General features: G+C 42.6%; 1 protein-coding gene across 1 annotated transcript in view; it reads right to left on the reverse strand.

The window, feature by feature from the left end:
- fam120c (family with sequence similarity 120 member C) overlaps positions 1-23,318 on the reverse strand; it is a 98,921-nt gene that overhangs the window by 60,087 nt on the left and 15,516 nt on the right. Inside the window, exons 2-5 of the mRNA XM_084332569.1 lie at positions 18,650-18,896; positions 12,873-12,955; positions 8,756-8,884; positions 7,151-7,253 (exon numbers count right to left, since the gene is read on the reverse strand). Of these exons, the coding sequence (XP_084188695.1) occupies positions 7,151-7,253; positions 8,756-8,884; positions 12,873-12,955; positions 18,650-18,896 (562 nt within the window). The remainder of the gene's footprint in view (positions 1-7,150; positions 7,254-8,755; positions 8,885-12,872; positions 12,956-18,649; positions 18,897-23,318) is intronic.

Raw genomic sequence — 23,318 nt, forward strand, 5'->3', positions numbered from 1 at the left:
CAGGTTAACTCACCATGCGTTGGACGCCAGAACCCGAGATATCTCGGGTTTTGGCAGTTTTTTTTCTTTGATTCGCTATTTTTCATTCATTATTCATCCATTGACCACGGTGTTGCCATATGAAAGGATTTTGAGATCGCAATCCCGGCCACATCCTGCCAGATGGCAGTGTCGCCCACCCTTTGAAACCTTATATCTAACTCTGTGTTACACTCAAATGTCTCCGGGCGCTATATTTAGACTGAGCCGAGTAAGTCGCTTCATCCGAGCACTTCGAGACGCATCTGGCACACTCAATCCATAAATTGTGCCAAATTATGTCCGGGACCAGATGGACACCAATACTGGAAATCGCGATCAGACAATTGGAATATTCTTTTTGGAATACCAGCGACCACAGGTAAGGACTATCTGACATCAATTTCAGCTTGATCCAACAATGTTTTGATACCGATCCAGCTGATAGTGAATAGGAATGCCGTTACTGGCAATCAAAGCATCAGAAACTACCCCCCCCCCTTCATGCATTCATGATGAAACATAATACCTATAATATACATTTGATTTGGAAATAGTAGTGTGTCCAGGCAAGAAACGCCAACGGTTATAGTATAATTCACGTAGCGCCCTATTACTCGCTTCCCAGGAATGATCCCGAACCACTCTGAAATTATACTTATATTCACCACGCGATAACGCGTGAACGTATGCATGAAATATTTTTCTCTTTTTTGCATCTTGGATAGAAGAAAGTCAGTGTCAAATGACCATAGTATTGTCCCCATAGCTATAATATAGAATATAGATAATAGCTCTACAAACAAGGTGACGCACTCTTATCTTTAAAGCATGGCATAGCTACAATGGGACCTGGATAATGGCTGGCGCTGAATGAGTTAAACACAGATCCCTATTTTCTGAAAATCCGCCTAAAATACATACCTAAGTAAATGGAATATTGCTCCACTTCTACAAGAAAAATAAAGCAAAATATGGGACCTTTAATATTTTCGCGGAAATCCGCCATTTTGAATTAGTGGCCATCGCCGAATGATGATGATTTGTAGGCATATGAGCACAGGGCATCCAGAGCTCTCAATGAGCGTTGAAATATCGAAAAACTACAGTACCCAGCCGATTCTAGCTTCCTGCAAGCAAATTACTTGTGTATGAATTTTATATATTTTTTCTATAATTTTCTACTTTTTCTCCCCATTTTCTATTTTTCTCCCATCCCAATTTCGTATTATCCAATTCTACCCTCCCCTGTCTCGAACGTTGTTAGACCATGCCTCCCACTGGTCGGCTGCAATGTGGACGAAGCCTTGCATCACGTGTCCCCTCCGGTACACGAGGAGGCAGCCGTCGCATCTTTTCCAATATTAACGAATACACTGAAACGGTGCTTGACTTTGTCTGTACTCTGGTAGAAGAAACAATCCCCTCTACCACAATTAGAATCTACCCAAATCAAAAGCCCTGGGTAGATAAATCCGTCCGTGAGGCTCTGAAAGTGCGCACATCAGCCTACAACTCCGGCCTGGTGACAGGCAACATGGAAGAACACAAGACGGCAAGATACAACGTCAGGAGAGCAGTAATAGGCAAAACGGCGTTACAGGGATAAAGTTGAACTTCAGTTTGAACAGGCTGACTCTAGAGGCATGTGGCAGGGCCTCAGAACAATGACAGATTACAAAGGCACCTCCCTCAAGCTGAACAGTGACATATCCTTAGCAAATGATCTCAACTCCTTTTATGCGAGGTTTGAGGCTGTGAATAACAACACCAGCCCACAAACCACGGCAATGGGGGGGGGGGGGGGGTCTGCTGATGGAGACTCAGTGTTCAGGGTAACAGAGCATGAGGTGAGACGGATCTTTAAAAAAGTGAATATCAGGAAGGCAGCAGGACCGGACGGCATTCCCCAGCCGCGTCCTAAAAGTCTGTGCCGACCAACTGGCCCCGGTATTCACTGACATCTTCAACCTGTCCTTGGAACAGGCTGTCATCCCCACCTGTCTGAAGAAGTCCACCATCATCCCTGTACCCAAAAAATCTACGCCCGCTTGCCTCAACGACTACGGCCCTGTAGCCCTCACCTCCATAGCCATGAAGTGCTTTGAGAAGCTAGTGAAGGGCTACATCTGTTCCTCCCTCCCCATCAACCTGGACCCCCTGCAATTTGCATATCGCCCCAACAGGTCCACGGAGGACGCCATAGCCCATGTGCTGCACACAGCAGCATCACACCTGGACAAGAGGCAGGGGAACTATGTGAGAATGCTGTTCATCGACTACAGCTCGGCATTCAATACCATAGTCCCCTCCAAACTCATAGCCAAGCTCAGGGACCTGGGCTTGAACTATGACCTCTGCCAGTGGGTCTTGGACTTCCTGACGGGCAGACCCCAGGTGGTAAGAGCAGGCAACTGCACCTCCTCATCCATCACGCTCAACATAGGGGCCCCCCAGGGCTGTGTTCTGAGCCCCCTCCTCTACTCCCTGTACACACATGACTGCGTGGCACAGCGGAACAACAACACAATCATCAAATTTGCTGATGACACAGTAGTGGTGGGCCTGATCTCTGCCAACGATGAGAGGGCCTACCTGGAAGAGGTAGAAAATCTGTCACAGTGGTGTCAGGAGAACTGCCTCTCCCTGAACGTCAGCAAAACAAAAGAGAGGATTGTGGACTTCAGGAGGTCGGGGGTCAAGGACTACAGCCCCCTCAGCATCGACGGGGCACCGGTTGAGAGAGTGAACAGTTTCAAGTACCTCGGAGCCCACATATCCGAGGACTTGACATGGACCACACACATTGACAGTGTTGTGAAGAAGGCACGACAACGCCTCTACTTCCTCAGGCGCCTAAGGAAGTTCCAAGTCAGTCAGAAGATCCTTAGGAACTTCTACTCATGTACAATAGAGAGCATCCTGACTGGCAACATCACCTCCTGGTTTGGGAATAGCACTGCACAAGACCGTAGCAGACTACAAAGAGTGACACGTTCAGCCGAACGCACAATTGGAGGGGGGCTTCCCACCCTCCAGAACATTTACAACAAGCGGTGCAGGGGGAAGGCTAAGAGAATTATTAAGGACTCGAGCCACCCGAACAACTGCCTCTTTGAACTGCTGCGGTCAGGCAAGCGATACCGGAGTCTTAAGGCGAGCACAGAAAGACTCAGAAGAAGCTTCTATCCCCAGGCTGCTAAACGAACAATAGACACTATGCAACAACCATCAAATGCACACAGCACACACACCCACACACTCACTTAAACAAACAACACACTGCAGCACCCACTCTCCACACTTTAGATCACACAAACACACTTTATATTTATTGATAAAGGATTTGCACTACAACTCGTACACCTACTGTAAATTGTACCTAAATTGCACCTCATCCCATTTCTGCCTTGCACTATATAGTATTGTATATTAGTACACTGCATAGTATTGTATATTATATGGTAACTCAGTTACATCTATTCTGCATCGAACATTGTACATATGTCTATACTGAACACCTCTGTGACCTCATTTTTTTTTTTACTTCTAATTTACATACTATACTATGTTATTTTATTTCATACTTATCTTGTCTTGCACAGTCTCTGGAGCGTAACAGTAAGAAGCATTTTGTATAAAAGTATTCTGTACTTCTGTATGACAACTATTAAAGAAACTTGAACTTGAAACTTGAACTTGAAACATCACCTGCACAGCGCAATCTCTCAGTGGCGAGGAGTAACGCGTGGGAGGCTCACGCTGCCCCCGATACTTCCTGATTCTGCTGTACAGGCGCACCAACCGACCTGTAGGAGTCGCTGTCCACAACGTCCGATCCCCACCCACCGGCTTTCCCATCCCTAACACTGCCAATTGTATTAGTATGAACGACCAGCCAAGCCGGAAGCAACGCCGAGAGCTGGGCTCGAACCCAGCATCTCCTGCGTTAGTGGCGAGCGCCTTGCCCACTGCGCCACTTAGCCGCCTACTTGTGTATGAATTTCTTAAATTTTCTTATTTCTCTGGATTCTATACCACAAAACTGAGCGTTATTGGCGTAGATTGGAGCGCAGTTAGTGTGTCTACCTTCTGTGAACATTTAGCAACCATCTGTGTTGAAATCCGATCCAAAATGGCGGAGCCATGAAGAATTTCATTCTTCATTCTCGGTGCATGCCTGGTGATACTAAATCCAATTTGAACTATGCCATTTGAAAGAGTAGATTTGGCCCGATCCATAGTGTGCAAGTTGGCTATAATAAGGTCATTTATAGGCCTGGTATTCTATATTCTATAATAATATTTCAAATTGCATGTATCCGGATGGCAGAATTCAGTACTGTATCTACATAACCTTATGTTTAATCATCTTCCCTTTATTAATTTCCTTTGATTTTTTTGTACACGTGATCTCAAGGTGCTTAACACTTTAAGGACCAGCCACGAGTTAACTCGTGTTTCGATTCCACCCGTTGAGGACCAGAGCCACGAGTTAACTCGTGGCAAGTTGTTATTGTTTTATTCCATATTAATAAACGGATCAAGATCCCGGATCGACTCTGCAGATTTACCCGCCAGATTTAAATCGGCGACATGCAATACCGGCCAGATCCTCTTAGGGGCGCCATCGCTCCACTGCAGTATCATTGAGGCCGAATGGGAAAATTATTTTTTTTACTGTCTGGGGCGTTTCATATGAGCCTGGATCCCAGCCGAACATCCTCCATCTTTGATCACTTTACGGAACGCAGATTTCAGCCTGGAATAATGGGATTTATGATCAGCCAATGGACATATCGATCTATCAGATGCCGATGAATAATGACGAAATGCTGCCGGCGATCACATGGGCTGACGGTAGGATACTATTCACCCAAATTACAGCCGGATTGGACATTGTTGTAACACGCAAGTGATCGATCAGTGAATATGGCTACTTGAACGCACACTGTATTGCTAATCAATAATACTGATCGGCGTCCCCCGCCGCCCCCATTTCATCCATAGATGCTCTGTAATAGTCCGGATGCTAAGCAGTTTGTTTTATTTCATTCGTATATATACAACAGAAATGGCGTTTGATATAACGTGACTAGCCTTTAGCCTCATATCTAGCTTCCAAGAAAAAAAAAAGAGACGAAAACTGCGATAAAGCTTATATTCACGACGCTATAAAATGACAACCAACCGATGGATTTTTATTTTCTTTAAGCCATTATGAAGGCACGGTTTATGCACTCAAGAGACAATGAGAATGGACAGATAGCAATACTATAAAGTATATATATAGCTGTTAGAAAGTACATCGGTTTGTTGACAAACCCTGGTCGTCCAGAACCATATTACACTGCAAACCGTGGTCGCCAATGTGTTAACGAGCTCAGTGGCAGTTTTTTATGTCTGCATGGTGTTATTCACCGTCAAAGATGCAAAGAAAAATCATAATTTATATTCTCCTTTGTTTCATCACAATGTACTCAAGCCTAGTAACAGATAGGGATGCACCGATCCGACTTTTTCAGTCCCGATACCGATACCTGGTTTTGGGTATCGGCCGATACCGATTACCGATCCGATACCCATACCATTATCTATATATTTTTTTTTATAATCTAACCCTAACTAACCTTACTGTCATGCACTTGTCCTAATATACTAACCTACACTGTAGCACTCAACACTTTGATGAACATTGTTACTCAGCTGATGAGAGTTGTGCCCTTCCTGATGACTTGTCGTACAGAACTTGTAAGTCGCTTTGGATAAAATAGTCAGCTAAATGTAAATACCCATTGTTCAATTAATAAACTGTATGTCTCACTGTGTGGAAGAGACTGGGATCATTCTTTTGTGCAAGGGGCAACATCAGGCTTGACTTAAAACATTACTTTCCTAACTTAGTGAAACTAAATGTAACAAATTAACACATAGATATACTGAATTGTTATTTCTTATTTTATATATATATTTGAAAATAATACAAAAAAAATCCGATTTATATATTTTTTTTACCGATACCCGATCCAGCTATTTTAGTGATATCGGGGCCGATATCAATATCGGAGCATCCCTAGTAACAGACACAATATTTCTGACACTGGGAATACATTCCCTGAGGTCCATAGATGTCCCTAGATACCAAGAACATGCAAATGGACCTTGTAGAAGTGGAGCAATCTTCCATTTATTTAGGTATGTATTTTTAGGCGGATTTTCAGAAAATAGAGCTAGAGCATAACAGGTTAAAACTAGTGCTGTCAGGCGATTAAAAAAATTAATCTAATTAATTACAGGATTTGTAATTAATTAATCTAATTAATCGCATTTTAATCGCATAACCATTTTATGCCTGATATTCTATATTCTATAATCATATTTCAAATTGCATGTGTCCGGATGGCAGAATTCAGTACTGTATCTACAAAACCTTCTGTTTAATCATCTTCCATCTATTAATTTGCTTAGATTTTTCAGGTCTGGTCAATTTGAGCATGGTGTTATTCACAGTCAAAGATTAAAAAAAATGTATTGATATTCACATTTGGTTCATTACAATTTACTCAAAATAAAGATTGATTGATTGAATGAAAATGTTATTAACAGATTGCAGAATGGGTACAATACAGTACGGCTCAATACACACAATTGTTAAGGGTATGCAGACCAGAGAAATACTTTCGTCTAGTTTACATCAGGGTCCCCCATTTTCAATTCATAATGAATTGTAAGTAAGGGTGCAACTTGCACCGTGCAATCCATTCTTTGTGGATCTAGCCCACAGTATTTCGGACACTGGGAATACATTCCCTGAGATTCATAGATGTACCTAGAATCAGATACCAAGAACATGCAAAAAAAGTCTGTAAATGTGTATTCTACATTCTTATGGAATGAATGATACAAATTTTAATTTTTTTTGTAATTAATTTTGAGTTAATTTTCATAACGCGATAATTAGCTGTGTAATTAATTAATCTAATTAACGCGATAAACTGACAGCCCTAGTTAAAACTAATGAAAATGATGATGGATCAGTATTTCAAATTAATATCTTCAAGTATAATATATTCTAATGCTTATATTTTTCTTCTTCCATGTCTCAATAGAGTGAAAAGGGTTGTCCACTCACAGATGAAGGAGGAGGGGCCCATGCTGAGTGGGCGTGGCTTGGAAGCAGCTGAGAAATACTCCACAGCTTTCTTGAAACGCTCCACCTTGTCCTCCATGCGAGACTGTAGGGTCAGAGGGGGGGGGGGGGGGATGTCAGATGGGGTCCTGTGATTGGCAATCTGTCTCCGAGATTAAAAATGTATTCACGGGAGCCCGAGTGGCGCAACGCATACTGCGTAGAAGACCTACGCGGCCGACCCGGGTTCGCCTTGCGCTCCCGGACGGATTTGCATGTCCTACCCCACATCTTCTGCCGTTCTCCCTCTCCTCTGTCGGTCATGTCTGACAATAAAAGCTGTAAAAACGCTAAAATAAATATTTAAAAAATAAAATTTATTCACAAATCCCCAAAAATCTGTTCTCAACTTTCTCATGACCTTGGAACTATAAATCGATAAATCAATTAGCTCAATCGCGAAATCCTACAGATTGGCCAAGATTAGTCAAGCAGAAAGACACACAATATATACAAGCTTTCTAACTAATCTATGGAATTGCCAGGATAATCGCGATAAATAATCAAAATCGAATTGAGATTCCCAGAGACCCACTGCTACGAGAGCACGATAACACACTATTGACTAGGGATGGGTACCGAATTCGGTACTTTTGAGGTACCGAACCGAAACACGTCGGTACTACCGAGTATCGAATCAAGTGAGAAACCGATTTTTTTTTTAAATAATTAATTATTTTTATTTTTTACTTTTTTCTTTTCATGTCAACGTTCACACGCACAATATATGCTTACCTAGGATTTGACTTGATTCAACAACAAAGCAGTCGGAGCAATGACAAGCCGAAAACTGTCGAAATTGTAGTTATTTGAAGTTTGGATTTCTTTTTTTACGACTGAGGTTGGTAAATTAAATTTCTTGAGACTAAAGTACCGAAAAAAGGTACCGTTGGGTACCGGTATCGATTCACAGGTACCGGTACCGGTTCAAATGTGAAAGGTACCCATCCCTACTATTGACCCAGAGACCCACTGCTACGAGAGCACGATAACACACTATTGACCCAGAGACCCACTGCTACGAGAGCACGGTAACACACTATTGACCCAGAGACCCACTGCTACGAGAGCACGGTAACACACTATTGACCCAGAGACCCACTGCTACGAGAGCACGGTAACACACTATTGACCCGTCTGAGACCCGCCTCTTTTGTTGATCCTCCAATCATGATTCTCGCTTCCCTGGAATGTTATCATGTACCTCTGGTATAAACATCTGGAATGTTATCATGTACCTGTGGTATAAACATCTGGAATGTTATCATGTACCTGTGGTATAAACATCTGGAATGTTATCGTGTACCTGTGGTATAAACATCTGGAATGTTATCATGTACCTCTGGTATAAACATCTGGAACGTTATCATGTACCTTTGGTATAAACATCTGGAATTGGTACCCCTCAATTGACTCCCAACATACAATAAAGTACAAATAAATATAAATAAACGTTACCTGTGACCTAGCCCTACCTGTGACAGGTTGAAGACGTCTCTATAAACGTTACCTGTGTAATGTATGCATGTAATTTAATGTAAAATGCACCTGCGACAGGTTGAAGACGTCTCTGGCGATGGCATCGAGGTTCCCCAGGTCTTTGATGGAGGAGACGTACTCCGACACGGCCTTGATGACGACCTCGCAGGGGGGCAGGACCAGTTGGTGGGCTCGCACCTGAGACACAGACATGGTACATATTTTATTATTATTAAAAAATATTTTTTATTTTATTATATTATCTATATTATTCTATTCAATAGAGGCCTCGCACAGAATGTTTGTAGTTCTCCTTCCAACATGGCTACCTGTAACATAGCAACCATTGTTTTGTACATGGCAACGGAAGAGACAACAGTTGCTATGTGTTGAGAATATATTGCCTGTTAAGCAGGGCTGACAGTTCGGTTCATATTAGGGATGTCCCGATCAAATTTATTTGCTCCCGATCCGATCCCGATCATGTGATTTTGAGTATCTACCGATACAGATCTTTCCTGATCCGATAAAAAAAAATTAAAATAATAATAATTGTATCCCAATTTCTCACATTACATTCACCCTGAATGTTGACGTTATCCAGGTGAAAAGTTAACTTCATTCAAGCGAGGCATTGCAATCCTTGACATAAATCATTTGATGTATAATTAAATCAAAGGAAATGCGTTTGGGTCCGAGAGTGTGGCTGGTCTTCCGTTCTGCAGCTGGATACTATTGGTTTGTTTTGGCAAAATTATTCTGCTCTGTGTGACAATAAATAAATGAATGATGATATGCAATTTAAAACCAAAACTAAGGCCTCAGTATGAGTTTAAGACGTGAACATAGGGGTGGACGGTATGGTCTAAAATGTATATCACGGTATAATTTGAAGCATAGACGGTAACGGTATATATCACGGTATCAGTGTTTCCGTTCGAATAATTTGTTTTGCCTGATAGGCAGGCTATATAAAGAATGACATCCTCAAGGCATGTAGATTTATAATATTTTAACTTAAAACTAGGTTACTTTTGCGTATAAAGTCATTATATTCCAAATAAAATAAGTCCAGAGTCCGTGCTGCTCCCATTGCAAACAGCGGGCTGGATGCTGGATTTTGCTAGAAGCATATGTAGCTGCAGAGCCGCAGAGCCAGCGGTGCTTTCAGGTCTGGTCACAGCTTTCAGCCGTTGGGTGGGGGGGGCGCTGTTGAGCGGGCCTGTGAGACCTGAAAGCGCCGCTGGCTCTGCGGCTCTGCGGCTCTGCAGCTGCATGCTATTCGCAAATCCACTGCTGCAGCCGTCCTCACGTCCTCTCGTTATCATAACACTACACGCATATCATAATGTTTACAGCAAACTGTAGTTGATCACCAGGTATGTTTTATTAACGTAGAATAATTCATATAAGAAAAACGATAGGGACATCTCTTACCTTTCTCCACTGGTTAAAAATGCCAGGAACTGAAATTGAAACTTGCTGTGCGCCGCGGTGATATGTGTTTATTATGAAATGACAATTGCGTGTTGACACGCCCACTGCGCGAAGCCTCCTAAATAACTTTTTCCAGTTTGCACATATCTATTATCTATGACTAATTCTATCTATTTTTAGGGGCAAATGCGATTGAAATAGTCGCGCTGTGGTTACATGACGTCATTGCTATTTTAGAGCTGCTCTACCGGTTACACGGTATAGTCAAAATCCACACCGTAGAGCAAATTAATACCGTTTATACCGTATACCGTTTATACCGTCGACCCCTATACCGTTTATACCGTCCACCCCTACGTGAACATGGTCATGTTTGTTGAATAAAAAAAAAAAATTGTCGATCCCGATCTTTGGAAAATCACGTGATCGGCCCCGATCCCGATCACGTGATCGGGACATCCCTAGTTCATATAGATTATTAATTATCTTATTTTGAAAATCCTGTGGCAAGTCTCATTTCCGCCCAAGCGCAGCTCCCGGAGCTCAGGCAGCCCAACAACAACAGCGTGTGTAGATGTTACAGGCAGCATAGCTCCAGAGTGCGCATTTTGCGACCAGGAAATAAGTCCCTGCCTTTTTTTTGTTGCAACGCGTCCAATGTATCTAACATACGTTGCATCCTCGCCAAAAACGAACGTTAGCTGCTAATGGTAACTAAGCTAAGCTAACCCGGCTCAGAGGCAGAGAAAACAGTTCCATTAGTGAGGAAAGGGGGGGGGGGGGCTCAGGCTCTCTCTGTCCCTCTCTCTACATTCAATGATTTTAAGTAGGTGAGGTCAGAGGAGTTTGATAGTATTTACTGAGGATGGCCAGATAATGTTGATATAACCTGTTAACTCAATGGCTGCCAACAGCGAGTATACTCGATATAGCCCGTCAATCGAATAACGCCAACAACGAGTATACTCGTTATTGGATCATTATTTCTTTTATTCGCTATTTCCATTCATAAACATGCAGGCAGCTGTGTGTTATCACTGGGGATGGGTCTGAGATCGCAAAAGTCCAATACCGCCGCCTGCCGCCTTACGGCCACTGTTGCACTCCATTTGAAACGATGTGGCTTGCTGTCTGGGCCGATCTGCGGGCGGAGTCCAACTACTCGGGCAGGGCAAACGCTTATAACGCATGCATCGACGAGGGTCGGGCCCCCCGGGTTCATGTTCATTGCTGGATTACATTGGAAACACGATCGCAATCAGTACTTGGAATGGCGATCAGATAATGCCCTTTCATGCATCCATGATGAAACATAATAACGATTTTCTAAATTTTATTTGAGAACAGTAGCTAGTCCAGGGAAGAAACGATAACGCTTTTACTAGAATACACGTTGCCGGCCATTACGAAGCATTTTGGAAATGACGATGATGAAACTACACTCATATTCACGACGGTATAAAACGGAAATGTATGGATGGAAAAAATTTCTGTTTTTTGCATCTTGACCGGAAGAAACTCAATGACAATCGACTATATTATTAGATCCATAGCTATAATATATAATATAGCTTTAGGCCTGCAAACACAGCCACGTATCCCCATGTTAAAAGGCGATGGCATTTCAACGGTAAGGTAAACAGCGACCCCTGGTGCTGAATGAGTTAAGCATGAGCTCTATTTTCTGAAAATCAGCCAAAAAATACATACCTAAGTAAATAGAAGATTGCTCCACTTCTACAAGGTTCATTTGCATGTTCTTGGTATCTGATTCTAGGGACATCTATGGATCTCTTGGAATGTATTCCCAGTGTCAGAAATATTGTGTCTGTTACTAGGCTTGAGTAAATTGTGATGAAGTAAAGGAGAATGTAGATTATTATTATTATACAGTTTTAAGGACGATTTGCCCACTGGCGCGACGCGCCACTTTGGCGACCTCTAGCGGTTCGGGTGTGCATATTTTTTTTATACAATATATATATATATCGAATTAAAGCCCCATTTGTTGCCGTTTTAGGTGACAAAATCCGTTCAGCGGTTCACGAGTTACATGCCGATATGTGAGGCGTGCGCCAAAGTACACAGCACTTTTATTTTTTTCCGAATACCACCCGCGACTCCCGAGGTTCTACCTCCGTCAATCATTTGGCAATCTCGAAAATGATTGGACATGGTGCCTGGTAAGTAACCAATGAGTGTGGCTTTCCAATGATACGCCAGGTGGGGATGAGCGAATCAGGGATCTAGGTGAAAAGTCACGAGTGAAAACAGGACGAGAAAAAAACGCAAAATGAATTGAAGTCAATTCAGTTTGCCAAAATCACTCCTAATCACACATTTCTGAACGGATTTTTATGAAATTTGGACATGTATGTACTACATACGACTTCAGGCTATGGACCCAGGGTGTTTTCCAGCTCATACCAATTTTTTTGGATATACACTTTTGGATATTGCAACTACTACAGAAAAATGTTCTACAACTCAAGTTCAGACCTATGTTACTCTATTTCATTAGCACTAAAAGTTCATTTAGACCAGGCTCATGCATGTGCTATAAGTATAAAGTAGCCTATAAAGATCAGCTTTGCAAAAAAAGTATACAGTCCTCAAGTTCAAGTTTAAAAATTGCCACTTTTCTGGCCGCCAGTTAAGAGGTTAAGCATCAGGTGTATAATGCTATTGCAATCAGCTCAATAAACGCTGGTAATATTTGAATGACATTTTAATGAGTGCTGAGGTGTACCTTGAGAGAGGCTAGCGGGTGCTCAGGACCCAGCAGACTCCAGTGGAAGGCAGCCAGGTCCTCATCAGGCAGAATATGGTTCCCTAAGAGACAGAAAGATCAGAGAAAAGCTATCAAATGTTTGCCATGTCATGATGTCAATAGAGAAAGGAGAAAGTGAAGGCTAGGAGTAATAAAGCTGTGAGTAGGTTCGCCTGGAGGTCGCTGTTCGACGGCATGTGTGTGTGTGCTCGCGCTCTCGTTAGGGGTGTGTGCTCGCGCTCTCGTTAGGGGTGTGTGCTCGCGCTCTCGTTAGGGGTGTGTGCTCGCGCTCTCGTTAGGGGTGTGTGCTCGCGCTCTCGTTAGGGGTGTGTGCTCGCGCTCTCGTTAGGGGTGCATGCTCGCGCTCTCGTTAGGGGTGTGTGCTCGCGCTCTCGTTAGGGGTGCGTGCTTGCGCTCTCATAAGGGGTGTGCTCTCGTTAGGGGTGTGTGCTCTCGTTAGGGGTGCATGCTTGCACTCTCGTTAGGGGTGTGTGCTCGCGCTCTCGTTTAGGGTTGTCACGATACCAACATTTTTGTTTCGATACTATACCAATATGAATTTCGATACTTTTCCTCAAAATCAGGGAAACACTCTCAGATGTCATTATTGTTCTTTATTTTAAAACACAACAATGAACAATGACAAGAATAAATAAATTAAATTAAAAGCAATGGCATTCAAAATGCTGGAGAACTTTTTTTTGCACTCAAAACAGTTGCTGTACAAGGTTTCTGAACCCAGCTTTCTCAACTGTATATATATTGGAACTTGGTCCACACAGATGAACTCTGAGACTGCCCTGTTGAGCCTTTTATCATCTTTGGACTCAAAAAAAGCTGGGAGGTTAGGTTGCTTCTGAGTGGGGGGAGTCACTCTGTGAGCCAAATGCAGCAGACTTCTGTAGTTAAAAAAAATTCAAGGGGTAGAAAAAGTATAGTTGTATTATTATTATTATACATTTGTCATTGCAGAGGGCCTAATTAGTTTGAGATACCATAACCTAGAAAACATTTTGATGAGTGAGACTGATTTTATATATATATAGCCTATCATAATCTAGAACTAGGTTATGTCATATTGTAGGCTGTTTAACAAAAATAAAATAGATTTCCGTTGTCTTTATACTAGGGGTGGGAATCGCCAGAGACCTCACGATACGATAGTATCGCGATATTCGATATATCGCGAATATTGCGATATTTCTTTTTTTTATCACTTTTTTTTCTTTCTTTTTTTTTTACTGCAAAGTAAAACTGTCAACATGTTTTATCTAATAAAATAAAGTTCAGTCTGTACATCTCACTTCAACCATTTTTATTGAAGAACATGGTATTTTCTCAAGCAGACAGATGTAAACACTGTAATCTGTGTTGCATGTACCTGACAAACTGAACTGTTTGTATTACAGTCATATTCCAACTTAACTGAATGCACATGTGTGTGTGTGGACTACTGTACTATTACAGGTATTGAAATTAACAATGCAACTTCCTTATACAAAAAAAATAAAAATAAAATTGTATGAATAATTGAATATCGATACTTGGCGTCCCTGTATCGTTACAGTATCGCCACGCAAAGTATCGCGATACTACTACGTATCTATTTTTTCCCCCACTCCTACTTTATACAGTATGTATGAACCATTAAATGGGCAATTGTCAATTGTCTCTGTATAAATCACGTTTGTGACTAAGCTATAGAGATGCACATGTGCATCAATTCATTTCTGTTGTGGGTAGGCAACAGGGGATGCTGTGTTTACTAGCTTTCAGCACGGCAATTTAGGCTATGTATAGCTTATTATTAGGCTTTTCAATTTATTTTCTATTCTTGCGAATAGCATTGTGGACATTTTCTAATGCTCGTATAAGGAACTGTAGTCACAAGAGCTAGCATAGCTCATCCAACAACTGTTGGCATCAATGGCATGACTACAGTACTGATAGGAGCTACTGTAGCATTAACTTAACGTTAGTTATCATACCATACCATCGGCAATTGCAGTGAGGATCTTTATTAACGTTAGCTAGCTAGCACATTTTGCATAGAATAAACTCGGCTAACGTTAGCTTATATAGCTAGTGTAACTGAGGGGTACAATTCCCTGACTGTATTAATCAAGTATTAGTATCATTAAACTACTACCGTGTATGTACATTACTGGCCTTACTGTACACAAGTATATTAGATGACAACACTTCCACAATGAAACGGTTTCCACACAAATACTTGTTTAGAATATTTATTACATTAAGAATATGATATTACATTACTTGGGTCACTTTGGATGCGCTTATAAGGCAAAGAATGTGCAGGCAAATCAATAATGAATGTTTAGGAATTAGATCTAGGGATATTCTGGGAAGGGGGGGTGTACTACCGGTTGTAAGCCAGCAGGGGGAGGCAATGCTCTATGAAAGTCAATGGTCCACGGAGGCGATCTTACTCCCTGGAGCAGCGGGGAAAGGCAGCCTGGTCACAGGGTGCGCGCCGCGTAGGTGAAAGCCGTGGAGCCTCTGGTACGACAGAGACGGGCTCGAGTGATGGTCTCACGGGCAGGTGTAGATCCCACAGTAGCAGTGGGGTAGGCGGTTCTCTGCTCCAGCAGCTTGGTCAAAGCAATGAAGAATAATAATCCTTGCCGGAAAGTGGCTCTGCTGGTCCGGTGTAGGTATCCTCCGGTGCGCGGTAGTGCACGGTTGAACTTGACGTTACTATCCTATTAGTACGCGGCAATAAATGCTCTATGTAGACGCACAATTACCCACTTCACGTGGTCTTTGACTCGTAATGAAGGTTTACTAATAAATAGCGAACGATACGTTAAACAAACGTATTAGGATAACACGAGACTCTATCTTGGGGCGATGCGAGCCCTACTCGGCCCACGTTGCGTAGTGGGGAGAGACGTCACTTGGATAACTGGAACTGAACGAGACTGAACGGGACAAGGGACTAAGAGGAGTTCTACATTTCTTGCGCCCTATTTATGTGCACGGTGAACAAATAGTACCATTCGTATTTCGGTAGCCGTATTCCTACGCGGAACCGGGGCTAGTTGGGACATGTTCGTGTCGGTAGCTTTCAAGTCAGCTCTAGGGGTAAGTCACTGGCGCCTAGGGGATCGCTTCCAATAGGAGAACGAATATTATGGTCTGTCCTGTAGACTAAAGGGATATTCAGTGTATATGTACAAAGAATACACAAGGGATATCAAACGATATACAAATATTATACATGGGATCTCAGGCAATAAATATATATATTCGGTTTAATCTGACCCTTTGTAACAGCTAGCAAACTATAATTCTAGTTAAAGCTAGCTAACGTTAATCAATAAAGATCCTCACTGCGATTGCCGATGGTTATGATAACTAACGTTACGTTAATGCTAGCTCTCGTGACTACAGTTCCTTATACGAGCATTAGAAAATGTCCACAATGCTATTCGCAAGAATAGAAATCTCAATCTCTCTCCATCAGAGCTCTCTCTTCCGGTCATCAACGTCATCACTGACAGCAGCGCTGTGCTCCAATAGGAAGGCATTTGCATGCATAAATGAATAAATATATATATATTTTTTTTAAACAGTTTTTCCCCAAACGCAGTATAGTACCATTTCGAACACTCTAGTACCGCGGTACTATACTAATACCGGTATACCGTGCAACCCTACTCTCGTTAGGGGTGTGTGCTTGCTCTCTCGTGCATCAAAGGTTTTGTCAGGGGGCGCGCCAGGGTGGCGCACCACGTAACGCACTGTAGTGCAACACGGCCGTCCCGGGTTCGACTCCCGGACCCGGCGACCTTTGCCGAATGTCTTCCCCCATATCTCTCTCCCATCCTTCTTCTCTGCCGGACATGTCCAATAAACTAATACAAATCTACCAAAAACATAATAAAATAAAGATTTTAAAAAAGCAAGACTTTTTAATACCACTTACAGCTAAATTTAATACAAATTTCACAACCATACTAGCAAAAAGACAAACGCATAGCAACACTGATTTTAATTCTCACACGTTCCATACAAGCTCTCGCCAGACGCATCCCGACCGCTCCCCCTAAAAATACATACATTACCTAAGTAAATGGAAGATTGCTTCACTTCTACAAGGCCCATTTGCATGTTCTAGGGACATCCATGGATCCCATGGAATGTATTCCCAGTGTCAGAAATATTGTGTCTGTTACTAGGCTTGAGTAAATTGTGATGAAACAGAGAATATTAATGATTTTTCTTTGCATCTTTGACAGTGAATAACACACCATGCTAAAAATTACCAGACATGAAAAACGGACACTGAGCTCAGTACCTTCATGTGTACAAATCTTAAGGAAATGAATAAAGGGAAGATGATTAAACAGAAGGTTTTGTAGATACAGTACTGAATTCTGCAATCCGGACTATTTGAAATATTATTATAGAATAGAATAGCAGGCGGCTACGTGGTGCAGTGGGCAAGGCGCTCACCACGAATACTGGAGACGCTGGGTTCGCCTGTTCGAGCCCAGCGCTCCACATTGCTTTCAGTTTAGCTGGTCGTCCGTACTAATACACATTGGCAGTATTAGGGGGTGGGAAACTGATGGGTGGGGATCGGGCGTTGTGGACAGCGACTCCTACAGGTCGGTTGGTGCGCCTGCGCAGTCGAATCAGGAAGCGATGGGGGGGGGGGGGGGGGGCTGAAAGATCGAGCCGTGCAGGTGAAAAGATGCGACTGCTGTTACTATTATGTCTTCAAATAACGCACCGGACTGCGACTTAACGTTTGACGGTTTATTTGATCCGCTCCACCAGTGCACAACACACACACATCATCTCCCGTTACCACAACGCTTTACGGTATATTACAGCAGTGTCGCAACATTATTACTGTGCCATCTTAAAGGCCCGGTGAACACCGTTGTGATTCACATACACAACAGTTACCTCGAGTATCGGAGGGGACTCGTGCTATGTATGACTTAGTCCACATTGCAGCCGGCTTGTGGGAGGCAAGAAACAGCGTTCGAGACAAGGGAGGGTTGAATTGGATGATACGAAATTGGGATGGGAGAAAAATAGAAAATGGGAGAAAAGGTGGTAAAAAAAAGAATATAGAATACCAGGCCTATAAATTACCTTATTATAGCCAACTTGCCCATCTGTGGATCGGGCCAAATCTCCTCTTTCAAATGGTAGAGTTCAATCTGGATTTAGTATCTCCAGGCGTGCACTGAATAACCTTGAATGAAATCTTCTAATAATGGATATGGCTCCGCCATCTTGAATCCGTTTGCAACGCGGATTGTTGCTAAATGTTCACAGAAGGTAGACACACTAACTGCGCTCCAATATATGCCAATAACGTTCAGCTTTGTGGTAGAGAATCCAGAGAAATAAGAGAAATTAAATAAATTCATACACAAGTAATTTGCTTGCAGGAAGCTAGAATCGGCTGGGTACTGTAGTTTTTCGAAATTTCAACGCTCATAGCTGGCGACGGCCGCTAATTCAAAAAGGCGGATATTCGCTAAATTATAAACACATTCCATAAACTAAAATCTCACTAATAAGACTTTACCCTATTGGTAAACAAACGTATTGTTGAAAATATACACTATGACTGCTGTTGTGACATGGTTAGGGTCTTTACTATTGGATACATTTGGGGATGGACCGCTCGGGCTAAAGAGGCCTTAAAATTGAGAATGATGAATTTAAGACTTTTGAATAACCCGCAGATACCCTGTCGGCTGGTTCCTTACCCAATAGAGCAGCGAAACAGGGCAGGTGTTGTGTCTTGAGTCCCAGCTGCCTGGCGGCTTCAGACAGCAGGTACTGGTGCGTGGTCAGGTTCTTGCCGTTCCAGCTCAGTTTGAGCGCGTGCGAGGAGAAGTAGGCGGGGACGTTGCAGAGGGCGAACTCCGAGTCCTGAGCGATCAGGCCGGCGAAGCCAAAGTCCCTGTAGAGAGACAGCACCTCCTGGTGGTGGTCCTCCAGTGTCTGCACCACCTAGTGGAGACACAAAGCAACAGCGTGTGTTAATGTCCCTGTAGAGAGACAGCACCTCCTGGTGGTGGTCCTCCAGTCTGCACCACCTGGAGATGAGAACCCCTCCCACCCCCTCTATGAGGAGCTAGCCAAAATGAGAACCCCTCCCACCCCCTCTATGAGGAGCTAGCCAAGATGAGAACATTGATTCGATGCGTATTCGAGCCCCGGCTTGCATCGCAGTCCCGAACGGGGCTAGCTGAGGGAGTAGGGTATATCTGCAGAGCCGCAGATATACCCTGCTGAGGGCATGCTGAATGTATACACACAAGACAGTGGAGATAGTGAGCATTTCGACTTGTTGCGTGGTGGCGATGTCTCGCAGATAATACAACTACAAGTATAATTATAAAATATATATATTTTATTTTAAAAAAAAATTAAGTATACCTGTATATTTCTTTAAAAAAAATTTATATAAAACCTAAAACGATCGGTATCGGATCGGTATCGGCCGATATGGCTCAAGACGATCGGTGATCGGTATCGGTGGCAAAAAACGTGATCGGGGCATCCCTACTGAGAACCCCTCCCACTCCCTCTATGAGGAGCTAGCCAAGATGAGAACCCCTCCCACTCCCTCTATGAGCTAGCCAAGATGAGAACCCCTCCCACCCCCTCTGAGGAGCTAGCCAAGATGAGAACCCCTCCCACCCCCTCTATGAGCTAGCCAAGATGAGAACCCCACCCACTCCCTCTATGAGGAGCTAGCCAAGATGAGAACCCCTCCCACCCCCTCTATGAGGAGCTAGCCAAGATGAGAACCCCGCCCACCCCCTCTTACAGCTCAATAAACTCTGACCGGAATTTCTCCCATTTGTCCGGGAGATAGAAATCTTCCAGGACACGGAGACCGGCAACGGAAACCCTGTGTCAGAGACCTGATTGGGAATTTGGCCAGGAACGGCGGGGAACCCCCTACTCTTTGCAGATAGTTGATCATAGATATTTCACTTGATTTAAATTTAATAAGACACTTGAAGTCCCATCAGTTTGTTAAGTTTACCGCGGAGTAAAAAGAAAAAGGCAGATTAAGAACCAAAACGACCATTAGCGCAAACCAATTTAGAGAGCATCCGTGCGTATAACCGTGATAGTCGGAAGGATCACAAGAAAAGTCATGAAATTCATAGGGCTGGACGAGACGGACTACTCTCTCACATTGAGCGAGCCCCGCTAGTCCGCTACACTCTCCCAGCTTGCTGAAGAGACAACAAGTTACAACAAGCATGCCATGAAGACCCGCCCTACTCTGCCTCTGATTCGCAGACTGTGGGTGGGGGAATGTGATTGGACCAAAGCAGAGTTTACAGACACACACACACACACAGTGCAGTCGGACATGCAAAGACACTGCTTGCAGTAGAGTAGAGAATGTTGACTCGTTGCATTTGTGGCGATGTCTTGCAGATAATACATATGAAAAGTAGGGCTGGGCGATATAACGATAACGATAAATATCGTGATATATTTTAATAATCGATATCGAATATCGAAATAAAAAAAATCGAAAAATCGTTTTTTTTTTCTTTTTGACCTACAACAGGGCAGTTTTAAAACCAGAGACAGTGGACAGACTTGTCTTTCTTGCCTGCAACTTAAAGTAATGGCTTTGCTTGTCCAAATGACAATACTGACCAAATTGAGATTTATTTTTCTCTTGTCCATTTATTTTGTTTGCTTTCTAATTTAAAATACAGTTTGAAACCGTCTGTACACAGTAGGCTATGTGTGCTAGCAGAACTAGACTCCAGTCACAAGTCACGGTGCACATGTGCAGTGGTTTGTCCACCAAAAAAGCGCCAAAAGATCGAAAATAAACTAGCAGAGCCAGAACTGTTCAACTCCCCTGGAGCCACAGCCAGCAGAGAAGCCGGTTTACTTTCGCTTTTAAACCAGCTGCAGCCTGAGAACTGGAGTGTGAGGGGATGTAACACTAAAGATGGCGGCAATGACAAAGAATTGCTGCAAATCTGTTGTTATAAAAAAAATTAAAAAAAAATAATTATACTTCTAACAATTCGATAATTATCAATAGAGAAATATGATATCATATCGTTATCGCGATATGATTTTTTTCCATATCGCCCAGCCCTAATGAAAAGTATAATTTGCTCAGAGTCCAGAGACAGTTGTGGTTCGGTCCGGATCTGGACCGGAGTCCGGATTTTGAGAATGCCTGTGTTAGACCTACAGTATAATACTGCCAGCTGCTATAACAAAACAATTTTTTTTTTGTATTTGTTAGTGAAGTATTTATTATTGTTTTGTCATTATTCTTTTTAGTATTGTTGTTACTGTTGATGTTGATATTGTGTTGTTGGTTGTTGTTCAAAATTTAAAATATAAGAAAAAAAGAATTGCTCATGATCGGTGGCAAAAAAAAGTGATCGGGGCATCCCTAGCAAAAATATTGTAAAATCATAAGTCTGCTATAAACTATTCTCCCTCTGTCGTGTGTGTGTGTGTGTGTGTATACAATCCTGACTCCTGAGCCTATTTTATTCAAAAGGAAGATTTAATTATGTATATATTATAGTAGCCTAATAAAAAAACGATTTTAATCGTATCTCCTGTGCTGGCTCAAGCACTACCATAGTGTGGAGTGGAGAGATGACACACAATACATATAATAATTCATGGGGATATAAAAAAAATTGGCTGGTAGAATATCTCAGAGAAACGGACAGACAGGTCTCCTGAAGCAGTCATAGAAACAGACAGACAGGTGAGAAGCAGTCAGAGAAACAGACAGACAGGTGAGAAGCAGTCAGAGAAACAGACAGACAGGTGAGAAGCAGTCAAGAAACAGACAGACAGGTGAGAAGCAGTCAGAGAAACAGACAGACAGGTGAGAAGCAGTCAAGAGAAACAGACAGACAGGTGAGAAGCAGTCAGAGAAACAGACAGACAGGTGAGAAGCAGTCAGAGAAACAGACAGACAGGTGAGAAGCAGTCAGAGAAACAGACAGGTGAGAAGCAGTCAGAGAAACAGACAGACAGGTGAGAAGCAGTCAGAGAACAGGTGAGAAGCAGTCAGAGAAACAGACAGACAGGTGAGAAGCAGTCAGAGAAACAGACAGACAGGTGAGAAGCAGTCAGAGAAACAGACAGACAGGTGAGAAACAGTCAGAGAAACATACAGACAGGTGAGAAGCAGTCAGAGAAACAGACAGACAGGTGAGAAGCAGTCAGAGAAACATACAGACAGGTGAGAAGCAGTCAGAGAAACATACAGACAGGTGAGAAGCAGTCAGAGAAACAGACAGACAGGTGAGAAGCAGTCAGAGAAACAGACAGACAGGTGAGAAGCAGTCAGAGAAACAGACAGACAGGTGAGAAGCAGACAGGTGAGAAGCAGTCAGAGAAACAGACAGACAGGTGAGAAGCAGTCAGAGAAACAGACAGGTGCTTCTTGTGATTCCACCCGCCGCGCTCCAGGGCCCTTTTCATTCTTGCATGAGGAAGGATAATGACGATAATCTAGCGTTGATTTCAGGATGATTAGATAATCAGGCGAAAATTTATTTTTTTACTATTTTTTTTAAATATGAAGTTTGCCAATAGGGATGTATCAGTAGTATTGGCAGTGGTAGTAGTCGTAATAGTAATCCACTATTTTTTTATTTTCTAAAAAAATAAACCAGTTCAACACATAACCGCTCTTGCTTAGGGATGTCCGATATTATCGGCCTACCGATAATGTGATATCGGAAAATATCGGTATCGATTTAAAAAAAGAAAGACATTTATTTTTTTACATTTATTTAACCTTTATTTACCCAGGCAAGCAAGTAAGAACACATTATTATTTTATTTATTGTCAAAGTATGCATAATGTTGTGTTAATTACACGACAAGAGATATGTAATGTTAATTACCTGAAATTATTAAGTTTTTTGGGGGGGGAACCCTGCATATATCGGTATCGGTTGATATCGGTATCGGAAATTAAGAGTTGGACAATATCGGTATCGGTAAAAAAGCCAATATCGAGCATCCCTACGTATGCTTCATTTCTTTGATGGCTCAAATGTATGCTCTAGTCCAGTGGTTCCCAAACCTCTCCTCGAGACACCCCAGCCGTTCCATGTATTTGATCAATTCCACCACCAGCACACCTGATTCAACTAATAAAGGGCTAGTTAAGTTGAATCAGGTGTGCTGGTGGTGGAATTTAACAAATACATTGAACGGCTGGGGTGCTTCGAGGAGAGGATTGGGAAGCACTAGTCTAGTCGATTTTGTGTTTTGAGCACAAAGTTCATCATAGATCTAGCCTCTTTATTTTGCTCTCAAAGTGCACCAGATTGATGCATTTAACTTTAAAATGTACCAAAAAAAAATTTCCGGGGGGGCGTGCCCCCTGACCCCCCTAGAGGG

The sequence above is a fragment of the Notolepis coatsorum genome, assembly GCF_963971535.1.
Source record: "Notolepis coatsorum genome assembly, chromosome: 17".
In the NCBI taxonomy this organism is placed as follows: Eukaryota; Metazoa; Chordata; class Actinopteri; order Aulopiformes; family Paralepididae; genus Notolepis; species Notolepis coatsorum.